This window comes from Pelophylax lessonae (genome assembly GCF_965119305.1).
Source record: "Pelophylax lessonae genome assembly, chromosome: 4".
In the NCBI taxonomy this organism is placed as follows: Eukaryota; Metazoa; Chordata; class Amphibia; order Anura; family Ranidae; genus Pelophylax; species Pelophylax lessonae.
This window is the reverse complement of record NC_138771.1, coordinates 445,116,860-445,139,058: the sequence shown is the minus strand read 5'-3', so window position 1 is coordinate 445,139,058 and position 22,199 is coordinate 445,116,860. Positions and strand designations below refer to the sequence as shown.

The following is a 22,199-nucleotide window of genomic DNA, read 5'->3' as shown; positions in this document are numbered from 1 at the left end:
AACCAATCCCCTGTAGTTCCCTCCTGCAGTAGCTGAATGACAGCGGGAGGCAGAGAAGCCAGCTTTAAGCTGCTGCTGGGGGAACTATAGAGGATCGGTTCCAGTAGATTTTGCTCCCGCCATGCTTCTTGTCCAGGTTCCCTTCCTTATGCTGCATGGGCCCACCGGTGTTCACCCCCCCTCCCCCATTGTATTCTGACCGTGTGGACTCCGCCCGAAATGGCTGTGAGTGCTGATCAAATGCTGGTTTTCCAGCTTCTGTTGAACATATAGTGGTACACACATACCACTTCCTGCTGAACTGGCTGAATTTTGGTTCTTATGTACCCAGCTTTAGTGGTCAATGGAACAAAAATCCAAAAAACCAAGCGCTGAACCTTCTGATGTCACAAATATGTATAAGAGAAGAGAAAAAACACCTGATAACTACAGCTTCTGTAAGTGCCACTTGGAGCAGTGGACACATCAAGCCAAAAGTACCAAATTAACAGGGCTTAGGGCATTGGGTTGACAATGCATCCTTTAGAGTTCCATAATAAGTCGATTATAAGCTGTTACAACAACCACTAACAGTAATTAATAGTCATTTATTAAGCCACGTTAAGCATAACAGTATTAAAGAAAATATCACAAGCAAGCTGATCCAATTACTAGTTCCATTGGCAATGATGGAAAATTAACAGCTCCGCGCTCGAAGGTCTCCAAGAGCCGTGCATACGTTATCCCAATGAAAAAGGCTGTCAGTGTAAGGCGTGAAGCCGATGATTATAGCACAGTGCACCCCTTGCCTTTATAGTACTTGCACAGTGCAACTCTTGCCTTTATCCAAAATGGCTGACAATTGCTGTTGTGTAAGTGCTTACATACTGGGAAGAGTGTGTACAGGAAGAGACAGTGTGTGGCTAACAGTCAAATTCCAGAGCTGGTGGGTAACCTGAGTTATCATTAAGGAGTGGAGCTGGACCAACCCCAGTATGGAAAGAAACTTGCTGTACAATGAAATTAAGGTGTACTTGAATACTCAGAACTGAAGTTTGAATTTCCCTCTCCTTGTTCTCCTGATGAAGCAAAATATGTGAAACATGTTGAGAAAGGAGACATCTGTAAACATTTATTGAACCCCTGGACTAATTGACACATGTTTTATACAAAGACAAATGAGGCTTTCTTGATGATAAGACTTTTTAATGATGTCTATCAAGACTGTGCTTGCTAAAGACCTTCAGCTATTTTGCATAAATGCAAAGGGTGCGCTGTTCTAGTACCATAAAAGCAAGAGGTGTGCTGTGCTAATTCCATTGGCTTCACACCTTACACTGACTGCCTTTTCCATCTGGATAACTTATGCAAGGCTCTTGGACAGGTTTGAGCGTGGAGCTGTTGATTTTTCACCATTGCCACTGGAACTGGTAATCAGATCAGCTTGCTTGTGATATGTTTTTTAATACTTTTATGCTCAACGTGGCTTAATAAACTATTCATTACTGTTAGTGGTTGTGGTAGCATCCTATAATTGACCTATTATGAACCTATGATCACCCCGATGCCCTAAGCGCTGTTAATTTGGTACTTCTGGTCACTAGAACAAATGTCCCCATTGGAAGACTCCCCCTCTGTTCCTGTCCTGGTAGTAGCGTCTTAGAATTGTGGATTTCCCTTCACATTTCTTCCTGGTGACAATGGCGATCAGGTCAATTATAGAGAGGAACAGACAAAAATGAAAAATCTGACAGTGGTTCTGACCCCTCACCACTCCATACAAATATAAAAAGAAAAAAGTTTTCCTTTATTTATACTTTATTATCAGCATGGCGATCATAGGTATTGGGGGGGAATTTGTGCTTAAGGGCTGATTCACACTTGCTTGCACACTAAACTCTGAGCTCATTAGTGTACTGGTAGCAGTCCTTTATTAGCTGCAGTGATGCACGACAGGGGGGCATTGGTGTGATGTGCGTTTACTCGCTTCACACAGTTCCCTTCCTTTGTTTTTTTTTTTTTTTTGGGAAATGTATGGGAAGTTTAAGTACACAAGGTGACACTACATTCATGTCACTACATAGCAGCTCAGTTAGTTGCACTTGCTGTGCAGGGACATGCTGTGTCATCCAGTGAAGAGCAATCATTTACAGCATGTCACTTGTTTTCTATGTGCCCTAGCAGTGTCTGGCTGAAAAAGAGAAACCTTGGGAAGAAATAATATATTTGCTGCAGTAATTACTTTTCAGTTTTGAATGAAGCATTCCTTAAAGTCACCCCCTAGACTGGCAGAGTAAACTGTTTGTTGTATATGTTTTTAAAGCACAGGCTTTGCTGTGCTTTCTATTACTTTGCTGTTACTATGTAGATTAAACAAGCTTCAAGCACAGCAAAGAGTATCTGAGTCTGTCCTTTAAAAACTAGAGGTCACCTACTCTCATTATGGGCACTGGCTCATGTTAATCACTGCTGCATAAAGCTGTTAAACCACTTTTGTGCCGAAGGATTGCAGTTATGTTATTAAAGGTAACTGTGCAGACTTTTCACCTAGAATTCCAGGGATGTAACAAAATCGCTTTCTTTTCACATTTGGAGCTACTTACCGGAGCAGAAAACAAACAACAATTACCTTATGTAAAAGCAGTCACCATAGGTGTGTTTTGGTTATAATGGGATTCAGAGAACTGTCTATTTAATTTTAATCAGCCTGAAAATTGAGTTTTAAGAAGCCAGTTGGATATCCTCTATCACGCTGTTAATACAAAATTAAAGGGGTTCCCCGCTACACGTACAGAATTTCCTAATGCCTTTTGGGTATTCTGCTAATTGCAGAGGTAAAGTTACCAGCACGGTTTATTCTATAAAGAAAGTGAAAGAAGCATGATGCTAAGTGCAAAGTGCAGTATCCATGGCAACTGATCAGAATCCAGAGAGAACGTATACCAAATGGGGTCCTGGCTCCACTAAACTTGGATTTAGAGTTTAGACACAGGCATGAAATTTCACTCAGCATCCATATCGTCAAGAGCCATGAGTATTTGAAGTGACACTTAACAGCTAAAAGTTTATTAAAAAATGCACAGAAAAAAATACAAGATCACATACGTTGGCACAATCCAGATCCATCACAGGTAGGTCAAAAATAAGGTACACAACAGATCATAACAAAACAAGAAATGATGGAAAGGGGGTAAAATCAATCAAATTCCTACTCCAAGGACTTGAGGATCACCCATCCACCCTGAGGAAGAGCACATAGCCCGAAAAGGGGGGGGGGGTGGATCAGGAGCGAGTATAAATCAAGAAAGAGAAGGAAAAGAACACAAGTCCCTTCCGAACCATATCCCAGTACAATATTTTACCCAGCACTAATCTCAGCTGAACCATGAGCATCAATCCAGGTGGACCAAATTTTGTCAAATTTCTTGGGACAGTTTATACTTAAAGTGGAACTTTAGTCAGAAAATTATGTCCTGATAGATCATTTCAGGCTTGCCCCTTTGTTTAGGTATAGCTATGTAAAACATTAAAATACTATTAATTTTATTAAATCCAGTAATGATCTGCACATGCTCAGTTGCTCTCTGTTCTGGGCACTATGCCTAAAATCAGAGCCAGTAGAGGCCAATCAGCTGACCGCTTTAAGATTTACTGTTGTTGGAGGACAAAAGCAACAGGAATGGCGCAGGCAGTTTGGAGGGTGTGACAGAACCGACCCGCACTGTGTTTGAGTGCTTCCATCAGGTATACCACTTCCTCCATTCATGAACATAGATATCAGATATAATAGATGCCTATTGCAGCCAAGAACTAGGCAGAACTCGTTTTAGCTGCAAATCTAGAACTCTTTATTGAACAAACTCACACAGAATATATACCCCATCAGGTCAGGTGCCTGATAACATTATCGTATGCAGATGAAATTGTATACAGAAATATAATTAACATAACGTAAGGAACAACCAACACAAATAGTATACTACTTCCCCTGTAGCAACTAATAGCTGACAATGATTTAATTACCTTGTGCTAATTACCTAGTCACCTAAACCAGCCTAGGTGGAGTGCACACAATACTAGCAGACAAACAAACAATAGGTGACACAAGTAACCATGGAATCCACATCTAAGCAATGCTTTGATTATTCAGGAGTCACAGACTTCATGCCAACGGTCTACAACAGGCTTTAAGTCTCACAGTGTAAAGTGGGATTTAATCTTCATATATTTCTTGAGGGATATTGTTGATAAATATTACTGTCCCATTTGAAGTAATCCAAATCAAATTCTCACTGTCCATTAGGTAGTTGTCCATCGTTGTCCCCCTAATAGACACAGGGTGACTTACGCATAAGAGGGACCTGGGAAGCTGAGACAGGGATTTCCCAACCTCTCTAAGGTAAGCTGGGTTCCATGGGCCCCCCACCCAAAGTGACTCCCGTCACAGAGGGAACACAGATTGGGTATTCTGACAACCGCTGAGAGCAGGAGAGGTGACATAACAAACTGCTAGATATTTTAACTGAAGAAAGGGACATACAGTTTCAAACACAGTTTTTGAGACCAAGGGGGAAGGGAAAGAGTTTGCAATAAGGATTTGGCTGCTCTGGGCTTCAACAAAACGGCAGCCTCCAGCAAGAAGAAACAGGAGAAATGCTGGAGGCAATCTAAAGTACACACTAATTTTAATAGCATAATTATCAATGTTGAATGTGTGTGCTTTTGTTACTTATGATGGTAATACTTAATTGTTATAAAATTGTTATGGGTAAAGTTCCGCCACAAAGTCTAAGTTGGTAAAATTCAGCATTTTCAAACATGCGGCTCAGTTAGGGTGCTTCTCATGTTTGCCAACAGCCCCATATGTTTTAAGACTATTGAAAATATAAATGACTGTAGGAATGGGACCTTATACAAACACGGACAATGATTTTAGTCATTTAACAAAAAAACCCACTGGTATTCAAACCAATTGCTGTAACATATATACAGTTTTGTAGTTTAATGTTGCTAAAATTACCTTTCCATTTCAATCCGCAGTCAAAGGATTTCCTAAAACTTCTAATATATTAGGTTTATATATTTCTTGCAGCTAGAAACAATACACAAGTTACAAACTTCCCAGAATTTCCCTCTTACTGTTCCCTGTGTTTGGGAAAAAAAGCCATTTGCTCCTTTTCGTTTGTGCTGAGGTGTGTTTGCCTAAGTGCAGCTTTGAAGGCGCCTTTCTTTGGGTGCAGTTACAGTCAACCTCCGAAGAGGCTCATGACTGCCCTAAAACTGGGCACCCTTTAAACTATATCAAAAAGCTTTGGCAAGGATAAGGAACCCCTCCTCACAAAAAAACGGGGGGACTTCCCATCAACCTCACCCCCACACACCTCCCCCCCTCCTTTTTTGTGAGGAGGGATTCCTCACCCTTGCTAATGCTTTTTGATATAATTATATGTCCAATAAGTTATATTTTGTATAGAACTTGGTAGCCCTTTTGGGTGTATATTGCTTTGGTAGTTGTTTTTTGTATGTGTGTTTTGGAAGCACCTCCCCTCATTGTATAGAGTATGGGCACCTCTTCATAACACGCCCAGGATTATTACATTTGGGTTTTTCTGCTCCCTTTTCAACTGCATTATTATTTGCATGTCAGAGCGTAGCCTAAAGATGGCCATACACACAAGCCCTTTTTTTTTGCTCAACCCAGCAGACCGAACAAAACAAACCCATAGATTCCCCCATCCACGCTAAAGAACATGGATGGATAAATCTGCTGCCAGCTACTGTGTGCTGACAGGCAGCAGTTGTCAGAATACCCAAACTGATTGGTTGCAGTCATTCTTCAGCTGACTCCTTTCTGCTCGTCATTGAACCCGTGGGGTTGGTAGGGCCACCCATATCTCAAAGCCTAATTTCGGCTAATTCACGGAAATCAATATCTGAGGCAGAAGCTGGTCTATATCTACAAAAATGTTCAGCAACCTCTTATACCTTGTTCACTTGGAGATGATTAATTAATTTATTTTTTATTCAAAATTTATTTTAGGGTATACCTGTGAGAAATTTAATCTGAAAATGGCCTTGTTTGTGACAGGGTTTGTTTAAGTAATGCTGGCATCGACGGGTTCTTGAGTGCTGATTATGAATCTGGACGGTTACATGCAAAAGACATAGTAGTGTGAACGTCATGAAAATGAATTTGGGTTTCTGTTCCTAAATACTATGTATTGTTCTGTAAGCCATGCTTTAACTATACCTTACAAATAAAAAAGTAAAACATTTTGCTAACGTCTTTTCCATCCTGTGCTTTCAGGAGATGTGGTGGATGTATATCAGAGGGAGTTCCTGGCCCTCAGGGATCGTCTTCATGCTGCTGAACAGGAGAACCTAAAACGCTCCAAGGAACTAAACCTGGTCCTGGATGAAATAAAAAGGGCCATATCCGAAAAACAAGCCTTACGAGACATCAACCGCACATGGAGCAGCTTATCTGGTGAGACACGTTCTAGAACTAAGCAAACTATGGTAGATTGCCCTTAACTGTCAGTGCCTGGGGTGATTCATGTAGACATGACCTGGTCTTTGGCTCAGTTATATCGTGCGCAGGAAAAATGGTATTTGGCTTTATTTTCTATACTGTAATCTTATGTTCTATTCTGCTTTATGGCTTTTTTTTTAAACAAAGCTGACAGTTTTGCAATTACTGTTCCATATGATATAGGAGTCTGCGCAAGTGTTCTGGATAATGAGGGCATCACAGAAGGACTTGGGTATCAAATTTAGCTGTTTTATTTAAAACCATGGGCTATGAAAATTCAAAATCTTTGATTTGTTGGACAGAATCGTTGTGCTGTTAATAACCTATGTTTTCTTTCCTTGTGTTTATGCATCACAAAAAAAATTAATATACAGCAGTGACATGCATTTTTATGGTTATTAAGGACTCACTTTTGCCATTCCGAAGCAGATTAACTACTTGCTGACTGCTAAACGTACAAAAAAAAAAAAAACGGCCTGGCTGCAAGTGGTTATAACAAGCTCAGCAGCAGCTATGAGATTAGTGTCATATTTTACACCTGCCAATCGGTGCAATAAATGATCTGGGTGGCTCTTCAGCCACCCGATCACTTTTACTGTAGTGAGAAAGATACATGATCTGAACCACACAATTTGTGCGTGATTAGCTGAATTGAAGGGCGGGGTATACATTGGGGGTCTAATAGATCCTTGATGTCACCATTAAGAGACATTTAAAAGTGGCAGTTCACACTTATGCGGATCAGATGCGATCCGAAAAGCATTATTTCCAATGAAGACTCTTCACATATATGCAGTGTGATTTTGATCAAGTTCAAATAAAGGGTCCTGTGCAAGTTTAGTGCAGTGTGAATTTCAGCTCCAAAGACTTCTATGGGACCGGATTGAAATCGCAGTCCAGTGTTCACATCACTGCAAATGTATTTTTTTTTTATTTTGCCTAAATTTTAAAGAAAATAAAATCGCAGATATGACCACTCCCCATCACAAACTAAATTGGCATTGAAATTGCATATGGCAAGCAGAAATTGCAATGCAAATTTGCACCGTGTACCCCTTTAAATTTGCATCAAATTTGCAGTACATAAGTGTTAACCGGCACTAAAAGACTCCATAAAGAGCCTGTCCCCTGACATAGGGGGCTTGTTAGCCACCTAGTGATAGCAATAAAGTCACAAAAATAAGAAAGTGGAAAAAAAAATGTTTTTTTAATAAAATAAAAGTAATTATTTTCTAATTTAAAAAGCGCCCTTATCCCCCTGTGCATACACACAAAGGCGAACAGGCGTGCAGGTCCCGAGTCTGTATGTAAACAGCAATGGTACCACACATGTGATACATCACAGTGAAGATCAGCCTGAAAGCAATAATTCTAGGGCCATCATTCACAAATAATTTTGTAGTGATAACCTGTACACCATCTATGAAAAATGTAGTATCCTTGCTTTGTCACCATTTCATAGCACATACAATTTTAAGTCTTGACATGTTTGGTATCTATTTACTCGACACAACATAAAAATGCTACCACGCAAATAGCAACGCGCCTGTAGGTCCGCATGCATATGTAAACGGTGATTGCACCACACATGAGGTATAACCATGAATTTCAGAAACTTAAAACTGAAACTGGTAACCTATAAAGGCTTTTAAAACCTCATCTATGGAGATTTTTAGGTGCCATAGTTTGTCGCCATTTCATGTGTGCGAAATTTAAAATCTTTGACATGTTTGCTATCTATTTACCTGGCACATCCTCTCTTTTTATTTTACCAAAATAGTGTATTCTTTTGTGTTTGTGTGCGCTAAAATTAATTTTGATTGAGAAACAGCGGCATAAATATCATAAATTTCAACAGCTACCATTTTATTCTCTAGGACCTCTGCTTTCAGAACATTTATAATACTTTGGGGTAGTTTTCTAGCATCAAAAGCTGATTTTACCATTTAAAAATTCAAAACAAAGTAATTGTAAAGTCTCATTTTTTTTAATAAGAAACATGTTATACTTACCTGCTCTGTGCTGTTGGTTTTGCACAGAGTGGCCCCCGATCCTCCCCTTCTCGGGTCCCTCCTCTGTGCTCCTGGCCCCTCCCTCCTGTCAAGTGCCCCCACAACAAGCAGCATGCCTTGGGGGCACCTGAGCCGAGTCACTGCTCCCTGTGTCCATTCAGACACAGAGACCTGACCTGGCCCCACCCCTCTCTGTCTCCAGATCGGCTGATTGACTTTGATTGACAGCAGCGGGAGCCAATAGCGCCACGCTGCTGTCTTAGCCAGTAAGGAGGGGGGGGGGTCTCATGCAGCTGGGACACTCCTGCAACATTGCTGGATAAAGATAAGCTCAGGTAAGTATTAGAGGGGCTGAGGGGGGATGCTGTACTTAGAATGTTTTTTTTTTATCTTAATGCATAGAATGCATTAAGATTAAAAAAAAAAAACCTTCTGCCTTTGGCAACTCATTCAAGTGATTGGGCTGCTAGTTCTCCAGAACGGACAACAAATGCTAGTGCGTTACCATGAGCTGTAACATAAATGTGTTGGAGGTGTGTTGGGGTGCCGTTCAAAATAAAAATTTTAGTGCGACATGCCAAAATGCAAAAGTGTAAATGGCCTTTCAAGTTTTAATTTGTTTTACCAAATTTTCTAGAAATGTTCTATATTATACTATACTATACTATACTATACTATACTATACTATACTATTTTGCAGTAAGGCTGGGTTCACACATGTGCGCCTGCGGTTTGCAGTCCAGTGCTTCTTTTCACTGGTTCAGGTACGATTCAGGTGCAATTTTTTTTCGCACCTGAACCAGACCCAAAAACACACAGGACCCTTTTCAAAACCGCATGGCGAACCCCTCGGATGTGTGAACCGGCTCCATTGAGAGTCGGTCACATTTTCTTGTTATGCGCATTGGATGTGGTTAAAACGCATCCAATTACTGTAGCATATATGTGAACTTAGCCTTAAACATAAACTGTGCTTGCTATTCTCACAGTTCTCTCTTGGCAGTTAGAAATGAGCAACTAAAGACAGCCAGTCACCGATGGTCATCTCTAATATTCTAAATCTCTTCTCTTCAGTTGTAACAATAGTGCTGCTTTAAATAGAATTACTTGATCTATTATTTGCTTGTACATTTATCTTTTCAAATCAGAACAATCAGGCTGATTGTCAGGCTGTAATGCTGTCACATCTTCTACCTGAGCTCAGTTCTTACCAAAGACACTAAAATAATTTTCATAGTACAAAATCGCAGTCAGGATCATATATAGGAAACTTTGTATGTGTGGGTTGGTATCTCATGCCAAGTTGGGTGGGACTTTTGAGGCAGGTAAAGTTAGTAAGGGTAGTACATAATTGTGTGAAAACGAAAAGATTTAATAAATAAAATTAAAATTTAAGCAGTGTACAAGGTAAGTACATAGATAGTAGTGATGGGTTATAGACCCTGGTGAGTAAGTGTAAGAAGTTGGAAGTTTTCATGACATGTGATTTATGGTGACTTAGACGATATGTCTCTCTGTCGTTCCACGCTGTAAGCCTGGAATTTCAGATCAGAGAGGTTCTCCTATGTTCCCAACGCATTTCGGCTCAAAGTGAGCCTTTCTCAAGGGTGTTGGTCACCAGTTATAAGTTTGTTTTGTTCCTTGTGTGATTTAGTTGCTCGTTTTTAGAACAGCGAGAACCTATGCTGCATCATATTACATAGAAAAAGCAAGTATGCGATTTCTAGGATGTTGCCGTATGGGTCATACACTGTATGTTGTCCCCCAGTCCAATCCTCTGTGAGGATTTGTGTATCTTCTTTAGGCTTACATCAGGGTGTGTGTTTGCTTGTATCCGCAAAGATCTGCTTTTTGGGTGACCTAGGAGAATTCCCTGGGTCCGGCCCGGAATCACTCTTAATGGTCCCACAGTGTGGTTATACGTTTTTGTGGTTTTTCTAGCAGTTGCCGCTGTGTGTCCTCTCTCCTCCCTGTCTGCAGAGGTACCAACCCACACATACAAATTATTTAGGGACGACGGCAAAACCCCTACTTCTGATAGGATAGTAGTGATCGAATCTTCTATATATATGAAGGAAACTAGGACTTTGCATTGCAACTTGCTGATGACTTAGTGCTACTTCAGTGCAACTTTTTGGTTTTGGCCAATCATAATAGTACAGAGTGTGACACTTATTATTAAATGTACATTCTTTTTATAACGTTCTTTGTTCGAAATTCTCTCCCAATCCTCATGGTCAAGTCTTGCTACCGTCTAACCATGCTCCTTCTCGCTTACCTTGGTCTTTATAGGTCGGGCCCCTTGTATCAAAAATTGCAGGACGCTCACGTACATGTCAAATTAGTTCATCTTTCCTGCACTGTAAACACAACTGACAACATGCTTGCTAGGTGGACAAAGTGCTTTGGGAGGTGACAATGCTTGGGAGGTGATTTTTGAGCTGCAGGGATCAGGGCTGAGCCACACGTATGGGAGTGTAGGCTAGGGTTAAAAAAAAAAAACTCTGGAGTTGCAGCCAAAGTCGCAAAGCTAAGACAAAGAAACTTCCTTATGGCTTTTGTGATTTGAATATTACAGTCAATGGCACTCATGTCGCAAGGAAGGTGCAAAACAGTAGTGCAGGAACTATTTGTTTTGTCGCAGTAACTTGAGTCACAGCAATTAAGATGGCACCCGTTGAAATTAATGTGTTTTGACTTTTCATGCGACTTTGTATCACACGTCACTTGAGAAGTCACAGCAGTATAAACCTGGGCTTATCCTCCTTCAGTGGGAAAAGAAAACAAACGAATAGCAGCATATATACACCTATTGTAACAGACATCTATTCTGACTGGTAACATTTATCATACTGCAGTTGAAGTTTGGCTTTTTTGTGGTATAGGGTTTTGCTTCGTTAGCTAATATCGGTAAGCCTAAGCTTTTGTTTATTAAGTGGCTTTGCTAATTGCAATGTGGATAATGCTTTTGTAAACTTAATATGCTTTCTCTTTAGTATTTGCATTAGCTAGTAAAGAGAAGGTATAAAAGCCCCTATAGACCCAGTCTAAGATGTGGATAAAGGTAATAAACCAATCCCCCGCTAGCCATAAGCTCACATATAACGCTGCCTGTAATTATGAAAATGCCTTGAAAAATTTTGATAAATTATGAAATTGTTGGATATGCTCTTGATATTCTTAAATAACTGTTTGCCTAAACAAAGTAGATAAACTGAGTACAATTTCTTTGGTTTACCAAAGGCAAACATTTATTATATTGCAGATTACAATTCTTAGATGTGATTGCAGCATTCCTTTTCTAATTTAGACTTTCTTTCTTCTGTTTTCATTTGGTGATCCAGCTAGTGAGTATGTTGATTTCACAAATTGAAGCTCTCCAGCAGAATGTATCAGTTACAGAGAGGGGACAACAATTTAACACTCACAGGGGTGCTTACAATGATCATCTTTTATTTATGTAAAACCTTTATCCCAAAAGGAAAAAAAAAATGTTTGCTTATAAAGAATTAACTGGAGTTTGACTTCAGTCTGCTAATACATTTAACACTCCTCTCCCTCCATACTGACAATGCTGCTGTCCAAATGTGCCCCCTTTACTCATTCATTTAGAGTGGTGGCACTCTAATACAGGAGGAGTGATACTGGCCAGATCTTTAGGTGAAAACAGAGGGAAGAAAAGAAAACTGATGAAGCCACCACATCTAAGCTGAAATATATACAGTATTACATTTTAGGCTTGAGGTTTATTACCACTCTAGTCCCAACTTCAGCCAAAACTTTTTTTTTTTTTGTTAATCACTTGCCGTAGAATCACGTACCTGTACGTCATTCTGCTTCAATTGGTTGTACCAGGCATCACCCAGGTACCGTTTTTTAGAGCTGATGGTCGGCTTTCTATAATCACAACTGATGCAGCTAAACAACCGCTCGGTTGTTATTACAAGCAGTGGGAGGAGACGTTACCACACCCCCCGCCACCTTTTGCCCCTCTGCTCAGGATCTCCCGTCCTACCGGAAGACTGGAGCGACCAGCCGGCATGTCCGTCGGCTGGCCGGAGACTCGAACAAAGCCGGAATCTGCTTTGATCAGGTCTCCGGAGTAGTAACCCAGAAGCAACGTCTTTTCAGGGTTTACTGGAGTCTTAAATGCGACAGTTTAAAAAATTTGAAAGTATTCAAAAACGCTCATCTTGGCGTTTTGAATACTTTCAAGTGCAGAGGAGGGGTTTGGGGTCTTATAGACCTGAGATCCCTCCATAGTACCTATCACTGAATATTACACAAGGGATGTTTACATTTCTTGTGACAGCAATAAAAGTGATTGAAAAAAAGGACAGTGAAAAAATAAAAAGTAAAATAAGAAAACATTTTTAAAGCTTGACATGTTCGATATCTATTTACTCGGCGTAACAAAATCTTTCACATTAAACAAAAATTTGGGCTAACTACTGTTTTCTTTTTTTTTTATTTCAATAAAGTGGATTTTTATCAAAAAAATTGCATTTGCAAGACTGCTGCGCAAATACAGTGTGACATAAAATATTGCAACGACTGCCATTTTATTCTCTAGGGTCTCTGCTAAAAAGAAAAATATATAATGTTTGGGAGTTAGTAGTTTTCTAGCAAAAAAATACAGATTTTTTTCCTGTAATCAACCCATGTCTGAAACAGGCCTAGTCCTTTAAGTGGTTAATATAGAAAAGATTTGGGGATAGGCAGAATAAGCCTGTTCACACTAAGTGATCTTCCTCATGGATAAAAACAGGTAAATGTAGTGACACATAAAGCACACATCACCCCCCCCCCCCCGCCGCACATACCTGCACCCAAAATGGCTGCTGCTTGCGCACTAAACTGCTAGAGCATGCTATGTGTTTTGCTCGTGGTTACATTGATGAAGAATTGTGTTGTGTGCAACAATGCAGTATACCGTTGCGTTGTGCTTGTTGGTTTTGATGTGTTGAATGTAGTGCACGTCAGTGCAGAGAGTGGTAAAGTGGCCGTTGGTGCAGTAAAGGCGAGTGGTGTGTGTGTGGCAGTGCAGTGGTGGGGAGCCAAGTTGTGCATGACTATGGAATGGTGGCAAGCAAGGCCATGTGTGTCAGTGCTCAAGGGCCAGTAAGTTATCAGTGGGTGTTGTAGGTGGGGCTTGCTGGTCACTCTGGGTGGAGCCACTGAGCTCACCTTCTTGTAACTTCTCCACTCAAAAATATTTCAGGTTAGTGACTGCAAGTATGGTAAGCATTAAGTAATGGAAAGCATTGTTAGGAGAAATTAGTAAAGGCAAACTGAATGTTTCTCTTGGCAAGTTATCTTTAAATGGCCTGATTCTTGCCCAATGCCGTCCATACATAGTTTGAATCTTGGCCAGTTCAGCAGGAACTGGCCAAGATTTGAACCAATAATGGGCAGGCTGGATGTACCAGGTTTATCGATCAACCCGGGTGCAACCAGCCTGCCGGATTCCATTGCAATCACTGTCTTCCCCCCCACAGGGAGAAGACGATTGCTCGGGAGGAGGGATTCCCCTGTCAACATTGTGTGTGATGATGAGGAAATTGTGCAAATTTGCACCTTCTATGGCCTGCCTAAATGTTGTATCAGGTCGGGGACTTGATCATTACTGTATATTTCAGTTCACTTTTTTTGGTTTTATTATTGCATTTCCATTGAAAGAAAAAAAAAAATCTTGTAGCAGACCCCCCCCCCCCCAAAAAAAAAAAAAAAGAGTACTCTAATGGAAGCCCATTTGTATTTCACCTTCTGCATCCCTTTAAATAGATTCTTCTAACCTTTCCCCTGACTAAATTGCTTAGTACATTCTGAGGTTTATAAGGAGAAAACATGTTTTTCTCCAAACTAAATTGAACTAATGATTCTTTTTCAATCCGCGGGCCAAACCTCATCAATCAGGGGCCCGCTGCAAATGAGTTCAATCGTCTGCACAGTGTGCTCTCTGTTAAATCTTTATCAGGCTTTTTAACGTTAATTTAGAAATCACCATTTCAAAATGCATTTACCTTTTCTGTTTGCTGTATCTTTTTCTTTAAGATGAAACCAAGTTGAAACTGTGGAACATCACCAACAAGAATGTATTACATCTACCGACCATTTTCCATCACCTTCCCCACCTGCTATCAAAGGAGAACAGCTTGCAGCCGGCAATACATGTGGGTCAAGGTCGAACAGGAGGTAGGCATTGTTAGTAATTCTTTCCTGGCATGTCTGGTCAGACCACAAGCGGTTCATAATATTAACCTGGTATTGCATGTCCAGTGTACTTTGTGATAAATCAGAGGTGGACATTTCAGGACAAATCTTGTAGCCAACAGGAAAAATGTAGCCATCAGATTTATGTGTATCCATTGTCAACAGAAGAAAATTAGATTTCCTACTTGGCCATAAACATACCCATGCCAATCTATAGATGGTGGTCACTTCTTACCCACTTGTACTTATAAGTGTGAAAGTGTTTAGGTAACTCAGTAAAATTTTTTACATTACGAGTGTTGCGAGGTTGCCTGCAGCATTTATTTTTACTCCATAATAAAATGATTGCTGCCCAAAATTGACTAAACGGCAGATATTAAAACAGCAAGCATCCAGTGTCTACGGATATGCTAAAGCTGGATGTAAACATGGCTGTCTTCCTGTGAAACAAGCACACTGGGGGAGATTTCTTTAAACTGGTGAAGTCATCTGAAGTCATGGTGAAGGGAATCTGGTGCAGCTGTGCAAGATAGCCAGATTAGCTTTTAACTTCAGCTTGTTCAATTCAAATGTTACTAAACCCACAACAGTAAAATCAGTCTGTATAAGCAGTAAAGCATACTTGTTATATTCACTGTGGAACCTAAGTGGTTAACCCTCTGCTTTGTGTAAAAAGACTGTTTGATCCTGTCTTTTCTGACCCCCCTCCCCCTTCTTCTTCCACAGTCCCCAATCCACCTCCTGATAGTACAGAGCCTTGGGGGGTGTTCTAAAATTTAATCGGACCCGTGAAAATTCCAGACCCTCGTCACTTCCGGTGACGCTACGTCATAACCCAGCTGATGCGAACCCCGGTGCGCATGCGCACAAGGCATTTTCAAGGTCCAATGAAATTCTAAGACTTACGAACAGCTGACTGAGAGGAGGAGGGGCTGAGGTGGGACGCACACACCGCTGCGGGATAATGTTACAACACCGCCGCGTCATCGAGCAAGGAACATGTTGCAGAGCTGACTTAGAGGAGGCGGGAAGGAAGTGAATACTCATACTAAATAGTAATTATAAAAAATGTTTAGTATTTCTTATTATTTTTTTTTTTTTTTATCATTACTATTTAGTATGAGTATTCACATCCTTCCCGCCTCCTCTAAGTCAGCTCTGCAACATGTTCCTTGCTCGATGACGCGGCGGTGTTGTAACATTATCCCGCAGCGGTGTGTGCGTCCCACCTCAGCCCTCCTCCTCTCAGTCAGCTGTTCGTAAGTCTTAGAATTTCATCGGACCTTGAAAATGCCTTGTGCACATGCGCACCAGGGCTCGCATCAGCTGGGTTATGATGTAGCGTCTCCGGAAGTGACGAGGGTCCGGAATTTTCACGGGTCCGACTAAATTTTAGAACAGGGGCACTCTGCACATTCTCAGTTCGGTGTGTATTGCAAGAGGGTGTTTTTTTTTTTCTTGGGAGAGTGCATGTAATCAGCACAGGGCCAATCAGCACTGTCCAGACAGAGGGTTGGTGGTCCTTCAGCCTCATAGGATAGTCAGAGTAGAATGCAAACCCCTCCTACAAGCTTTAAACAGACATAGATAGAAGTCACAAGACTGCTATATACTGCTGATGAGAAAAGGTATTTAGCAGTTTATATTTACTAAAATAATTGCATTTCCATGTTCTGAGTACTGTGGTAGATGGGATATAGTGAATGTAGGGTCCTGGGTTTAGTAACACTTTAAGCTTTGACAATAAAACCTGGAATTATTTTATAGATGTGATTCTTGCACTATCATAGGATAATTAAATAAAGTTAAATCTAAACATACACATATACCCCTGATGCTGCTCGTACAGTGGCTGGTACCCCAGACTGTATGGTGAAACTATAAATGTAGGGGGAGTACTGCGCTTCAAGGGTGACAAAGTGCGAATCAAAGTAAAATTTTATGCTTCCTCTTCAACAGGTAATAATATTGGTACATAATATTTCTTATCAAATCAATAAATAAATATATATGGTTCTTAATCAAGAGGGAGAAAGTGCTACTTTCTCAGAAGCCGAGTCCCGCTGCTAACGAGCTGTTTTAAAGCTTCTTAAATGTAAGTTACTACATTTGATGGGAAATAAATAACATACCTTACTACACTATGATGGCCCCATTGTTTTACTGAGTTAAAAGGATCGCACAGGAGGCAGAGGAAGGAATAATCCCCCCCCCCCCCCAGTTAAGGAAAACCAGCAGTCCCCCTGAGATTACTGAGCGGTGATACAGAAGCAGAGGAAAGATATTAACCCTGGCATTAATACCACAAGCGTATTTTATGCTAAATTGAGGCGAGCAGCTAGTGCACCTAAAAGTGTGAGCACTGAAGAGCACTCTGATTCACGATCATCTGAGGTGGAGGAGATATTCGTCAATATATAAGCACAAATATTATTTGGAAAATAACACCTAGAAATCGGACACAATAGCACCTTTAAAATAATTATTTAATTGTTTTTTGTGTTTATATTTAAATTTTTTTCCTTTTTTGTACTAATAAGGGTTTGGGAAACCCTGATTGAACATATTATTTGATTTTTTTTTTGCACATATACTTGCATTTGCACTTTATATATATTTGTTTGTTTTAAGGTTCACATTGGAGATATGAATTACAATAATATGAGCACCAGCACTTTATAAGGAATCGGACAGTTGCACAATACCCTAAATTGGTTCACATAAGAAGCACTTTTTATTAATTTGCACATCATTTATTTATTTTGCACATAATATATAGCTTTTTGATTCGTATTATACTTCAATAAGCAAGTCATATTTAGAATTAAGATGAGAAGATTGATGAATTAAATACTGCACAGTAGCACTTTCTCCCTCTTGATTAAGAACCATATATATTTATTTATTGATTTGATAAGAAATATTATGTACTCAACCAATATTATTACCTGTTGAAGAGGAAGCATAAAATTTGACTTTGATTCGCACTTTGTCACCCTTGAAGCGCAGTACTCCCCCCTATATTTATAATAAAACCTGGAAGCTGATTGGTTTCTGTGCAGAGCTGCACCAGATTTTTCACTCTCCAGTTTTAGTAAATCAACCCCACAGTTATCTTGCATGTGTCCTGTCCATAGATTTGTTAATGAAGACCCTTTTTTTAGGTGACCAGTAAGCTATTGATCTTAACAAATTCTAACCCAGTCAGCTGCCTATTACATTTGATAACCTTATAGACAGCCCAAACATCCATTCTAATACAAACTACAGTTGCTGAACAATTGATATATCTTGATTTATTTATTTTTTTTAAAGTGGAGCTCCTCCTAAAAGCGGAAGCTCCATTTGTTCGCACCCTCCTCTACTGCCACATTTGGCACTTTTTTGAGAGGGGGAGCGGATAAAAACAGGTTTCCACTCCCACTTTTGGGTAAGGCCCCTCCCCCCCCCTGCTGCCTTCGGGAGACACACAAGTCCCAGAAGACAGCAGGATCATTCAGAAAGTGCAGAGTGACTCCCGCAAAGCGCAGTAAACAGGCTGTAAAGCTGCAAGGCCTCACTTCCTGTTTCCCTTAGTGAAGATTGCCGATGCCTGCACCCACAGTCAATGGACAAATTGGATAGGGGCACCAACATAGTGGGAAACCTGGACAGGTAAGTGTCATTATATTAAAATTCAGCAGCTACAGTATTTGTAGTTGCTGACTTTTAATTTTTTTTTAGTACGGCTGGAACTCTGCTTTAAGAAATGCCGTTTTATTAAATTGGTTAGATTTCTTTTATTGTAGTGCACATTCATCATTACTATGATATGCTCATTAAAACACACTTATTCAGAATGAGCAACTGAAGTGTCGAAATTGTTTGTTGTACTTGTTTATTAATGTACAGTATTATACTTCAGTTATGTTAATGCGTCTTCTTAATATTTCTCTTTATTTGCCAGTATCTATAGTAATGGGGATCCCCAGTGTGAAGAGGGAGGTGCACTCCTACTTGACAGACACCCTCAACTCTTTGATATCTGAGCTTAATCAGCAGGAGAAGGAAGACTGTGTGATTGTGGTGCTAATAGCAGAGGTATTTCAATACATTGATAATCATAAATATTTGGAAACTATTTTGCCTAAGGCAGGCCATACACGATGCGAATATCGAACGATCCGTTGATCGATAAACGAAAGTGGCGCTCGCGTACAGTATGCGAGTTTACCATCAATGAGATTTGAAAATCGTACTTCAAAACACTATTTTTTGTGCCAGTATGGGAAGTGATACAATGTTGTTTTGACCTTTTAACCACACCTCTACTGGACACACCCCTACTGTACTGTGTTTTGTTAGGTGAAATCATACAACTCCCCCATTAATGATACAAGAAAAAAAACAACATGTTGGATCAGTTGTACAAAAATCACGTGTCGCACGTACCACACTAACGATACGATATGAAAAAACGATCGATTTTATGTTAGATTTGGATTTTCGTTTGAAATTTGCATTGTGTATGGCCTGCCTAAGACTTTTTAATTTTCTTAAACGGTAACTCCACTTTCACGAGGGGAAAAAATACAGCGAGTAAAAAAAAACCAAATAATGTAACGTATACAATTGCTACACAAGCTTTATTGTAATTAAGTATTAAAAATTAAGTTTCCTTTTTTAAACTGCAGCTGCTGTACTTTTCTATAATTTCAGTGCACTTTTACTTCTAGAGGCATTAGGTGCACAGTTTGTGTACAGAACTCTTCCAGAAATGTAATTTCCTGTTTGTGAAGAACATTGCACTAAGACACAAGTCAGGTTTTAGGCATCCTTTGCAACAAAAATGTCCTTTTTGGTGAGATAATTCCCTAGGGGTTAATACTGCCAGGGATGTAGACACCAGCTGAATTAGTCACTCTTTCAGAATAAGCATTTTTTCTCAGCAAAACTGGAGTTTAGGTGGCCATAGATTGATCAACATTCAGCCAGTTTAGCAGGAACCAACCAAATTTTGACCCATGTGTGGCCAATGACATGGTTGCAGGAAAGAAAATCGCTTGATCTATCTATGGCCTCCTTAAAACTTTGAGATGGGAAGAGAGCCAAGAACTATGGCGGAAGGAGATCTTAAAGGTCCCAAGAGAAATTAAGTCAGTATTCCAAAAAAGATAAGTGCTGGACAGCACCCCCTTTCCTGCGCTCGGAACCTGGTCCTCAGGCTGTCTCGATCCTGGAACTCGTACTGGTATTAGGCATCCATGATGGCTAGGCTTTGCTGCCCCTTACGACCAGGGTGGTCGACCAGACACTGAAAATACAAAGCAAAAGAAGGGCGCACCAGCCTAGCGCATTATCCTCAGCAAGTTTATTTGGATAAAATTGTTTAAAATCAAATACTCACAAACAAACAAGAAGTTCAGGCACATCAATTCCATACACCTGCCTCCTACCAGAGGATCAACGTCTTTACTGGAAGCAGGGGGCTGACGCGTTTCGAGGCTGTGCCTCTTCCTCAGAGCCTGAGGAAGAGGCACAGCCTCGAAACGCGTCAGCCCCCTGCTTCCAGTAAAGACGTTGATCCTCTGGTAGGAGGCAGGTGTATGGAATTGATGTGCCTGAACTTCTTGTTTGTTTGTGAGTATTTGATTTTAAACAATTTTATCCAAATAAACTTGCTGAGGATAATGCGCTAGGCTGGTGCGCCCTTCTTTTGCTTTGTATTTTCAGAAATTAAGTCAGTACCTGACTTAGCCCTCCGGACTCAAACATCTGTAATTCAAATATCACTCTTGGGTAGACTTACCTTTATGGCCTATTTACAATTGCATATGTTATAAAGCACATTAACTACTTGCCACTCGCCCACAATAGTTTTACTGTGGGTGAGCCACTGCACAGGCAGGCCAGACAACACCTGTATGCTGCCGGGATTTGGGCACGCATACGCGCCCCTTTTACTGACCTGTGCTGTGATTGGACACAGCATGAGTTTAGCAGCTAATTGATTTTGGTTTAAGTCAGCTGATCGCCTTTTTCCAATCACACACGTTTACAAAAATACAGAACTCAGTGAACAGCAACTTGACTGTTTCTTTGCCCTGCAAAGCAGGGAGAAAAAACAGCCAGTTAGTAAAGTTAAAGGAGCACACATTACACATTCTTAGGTGCACAGTTAACCCCTTGATTATTCTTAGATGTTAATCCCTTCCCAGTCAGTCCCATTAGTATAGTGTCGGTGTACAGTGTTATCACTAATACTGTATTAGTGTCCCTAGCGATGTCAGTTAGTGACCCTCCCAGATAGTTATGTTCGCGCTAGAATGTCCGCCACCCTATTACAGTCACACTATGTTACTGATCATTGCCATTACAATATAGTGTCTATAGGTGCAAAAATTCCAGTATATTTACCATAGTTTGTAGATTAGATGTTATTGCTTTCGCACAAACCAATTATTACACACTTATTGGATTTTTATTGATTTTTTTAACCAAACGTAGCAGAATACATTTTGACCTAAGTTTATGAAAAAATTTGTTTTTTATAAATTTTTTTTTTTATTGGATATTTTTTATAACAAAAAAATCCATTAATGATCAAATACCACCAAAAGAAAGTGCTATTTGAGTGGAAAAAAAGGCTATAATTTTTTTTGCATACTGTGTTGCATGACCACGGAATTGGCAGTTAAAGTAGAGCAGTGCTGAATAGCAAGAAAATGCTCTAGGAATGAAGGGGGTAAAACCTTCTGGAGGTCAGGTGGTTAATATGCAGCAAAGTGTATGCTTATCACAGGGCATTGCCATTCATTTCCAATTGTACTCCAATGAACATGCATTGCATCTGTCCACCCTTGCATTCCCTTGAAGTGCGATGAAAAAAAATTCAAGTGGGTACATTTTTGGCTTGTAAACATGCCTCAAGAGGCCATTGAAAAAGAAAATGGTTGATATGCCACAATATGTATCAAATATGAATAGATGCTAGACAAGAAATTATTAAATGTTGTAAATATTTATGAACCGTATTTTAAACAAACTAGTTGAGATAAAGTTGAATCTAACTTTGCTGTTGTCATTATTGTCTTCAGCGTGATTACTAGGAAGTCTCCTGTGTATACTAAGAGCCCATTCACATTAGCGCGACTTGTCAGCCTGACAAGTCGCGCTTGGTCGCGGTCCATTGATTAGCACAGGACCCGTTGTAATAGGAGCGACACAAGTCGCTCCGACTTAGAAAAAGGGTCCTGTACTACTTTGGGATGACCTCGGAGCGACTTGCATAGACTTCCATTATGTGAAGTCTTTGCAAGTCGCGCCGAAGTCGCGGTGCACGCGACTTCACAGGTCACCCCCCCAAAGTCGTCTCGCACTAGTCTGAATGGGCTCTAAATCTCCCTTTGATACCACTTTCAACTGAAGTATTTTCGCCATTGAATCTCCTAAAGTATACTTAATGCAAAACTTTAATTTTGGAC

At 40.2% G+C, this 22,199-nt stretch overlaps 1 protein-coding gene across 1 annotated transcript in view; it reads left to right on the top strand.

Moving 5' to 3' along the window:
• Positions 1 to 22,199, top strand: part of MGAT4B (alpha-1,3-mannosyl-glycoprotein 4-beta-N-acetylglucosaminyltransferase B) — an 832,974-nt gene that overhangs the window by 369,770 nt on the left and 441,005 nt on the right. Inside the window, exons 2-4 of the mRNA XM_082253133.1 lie at positions 6,287 to 6,466; positions 14,578 to 14,718; positions 18,683 to 18,816. Coding sequence (XP_082109259.1) covers positions 6,287 to 6,466; positions 14,578 to 14,718; positions 18,683 to 18,816 — 455 coding nt within the window. The remainder of the gene's footprint in view (positions 1 to 6,286; positions 6,467 to 14,577; positions 14,719 to 18,682; positions 18,817 to 22,199) is intronic.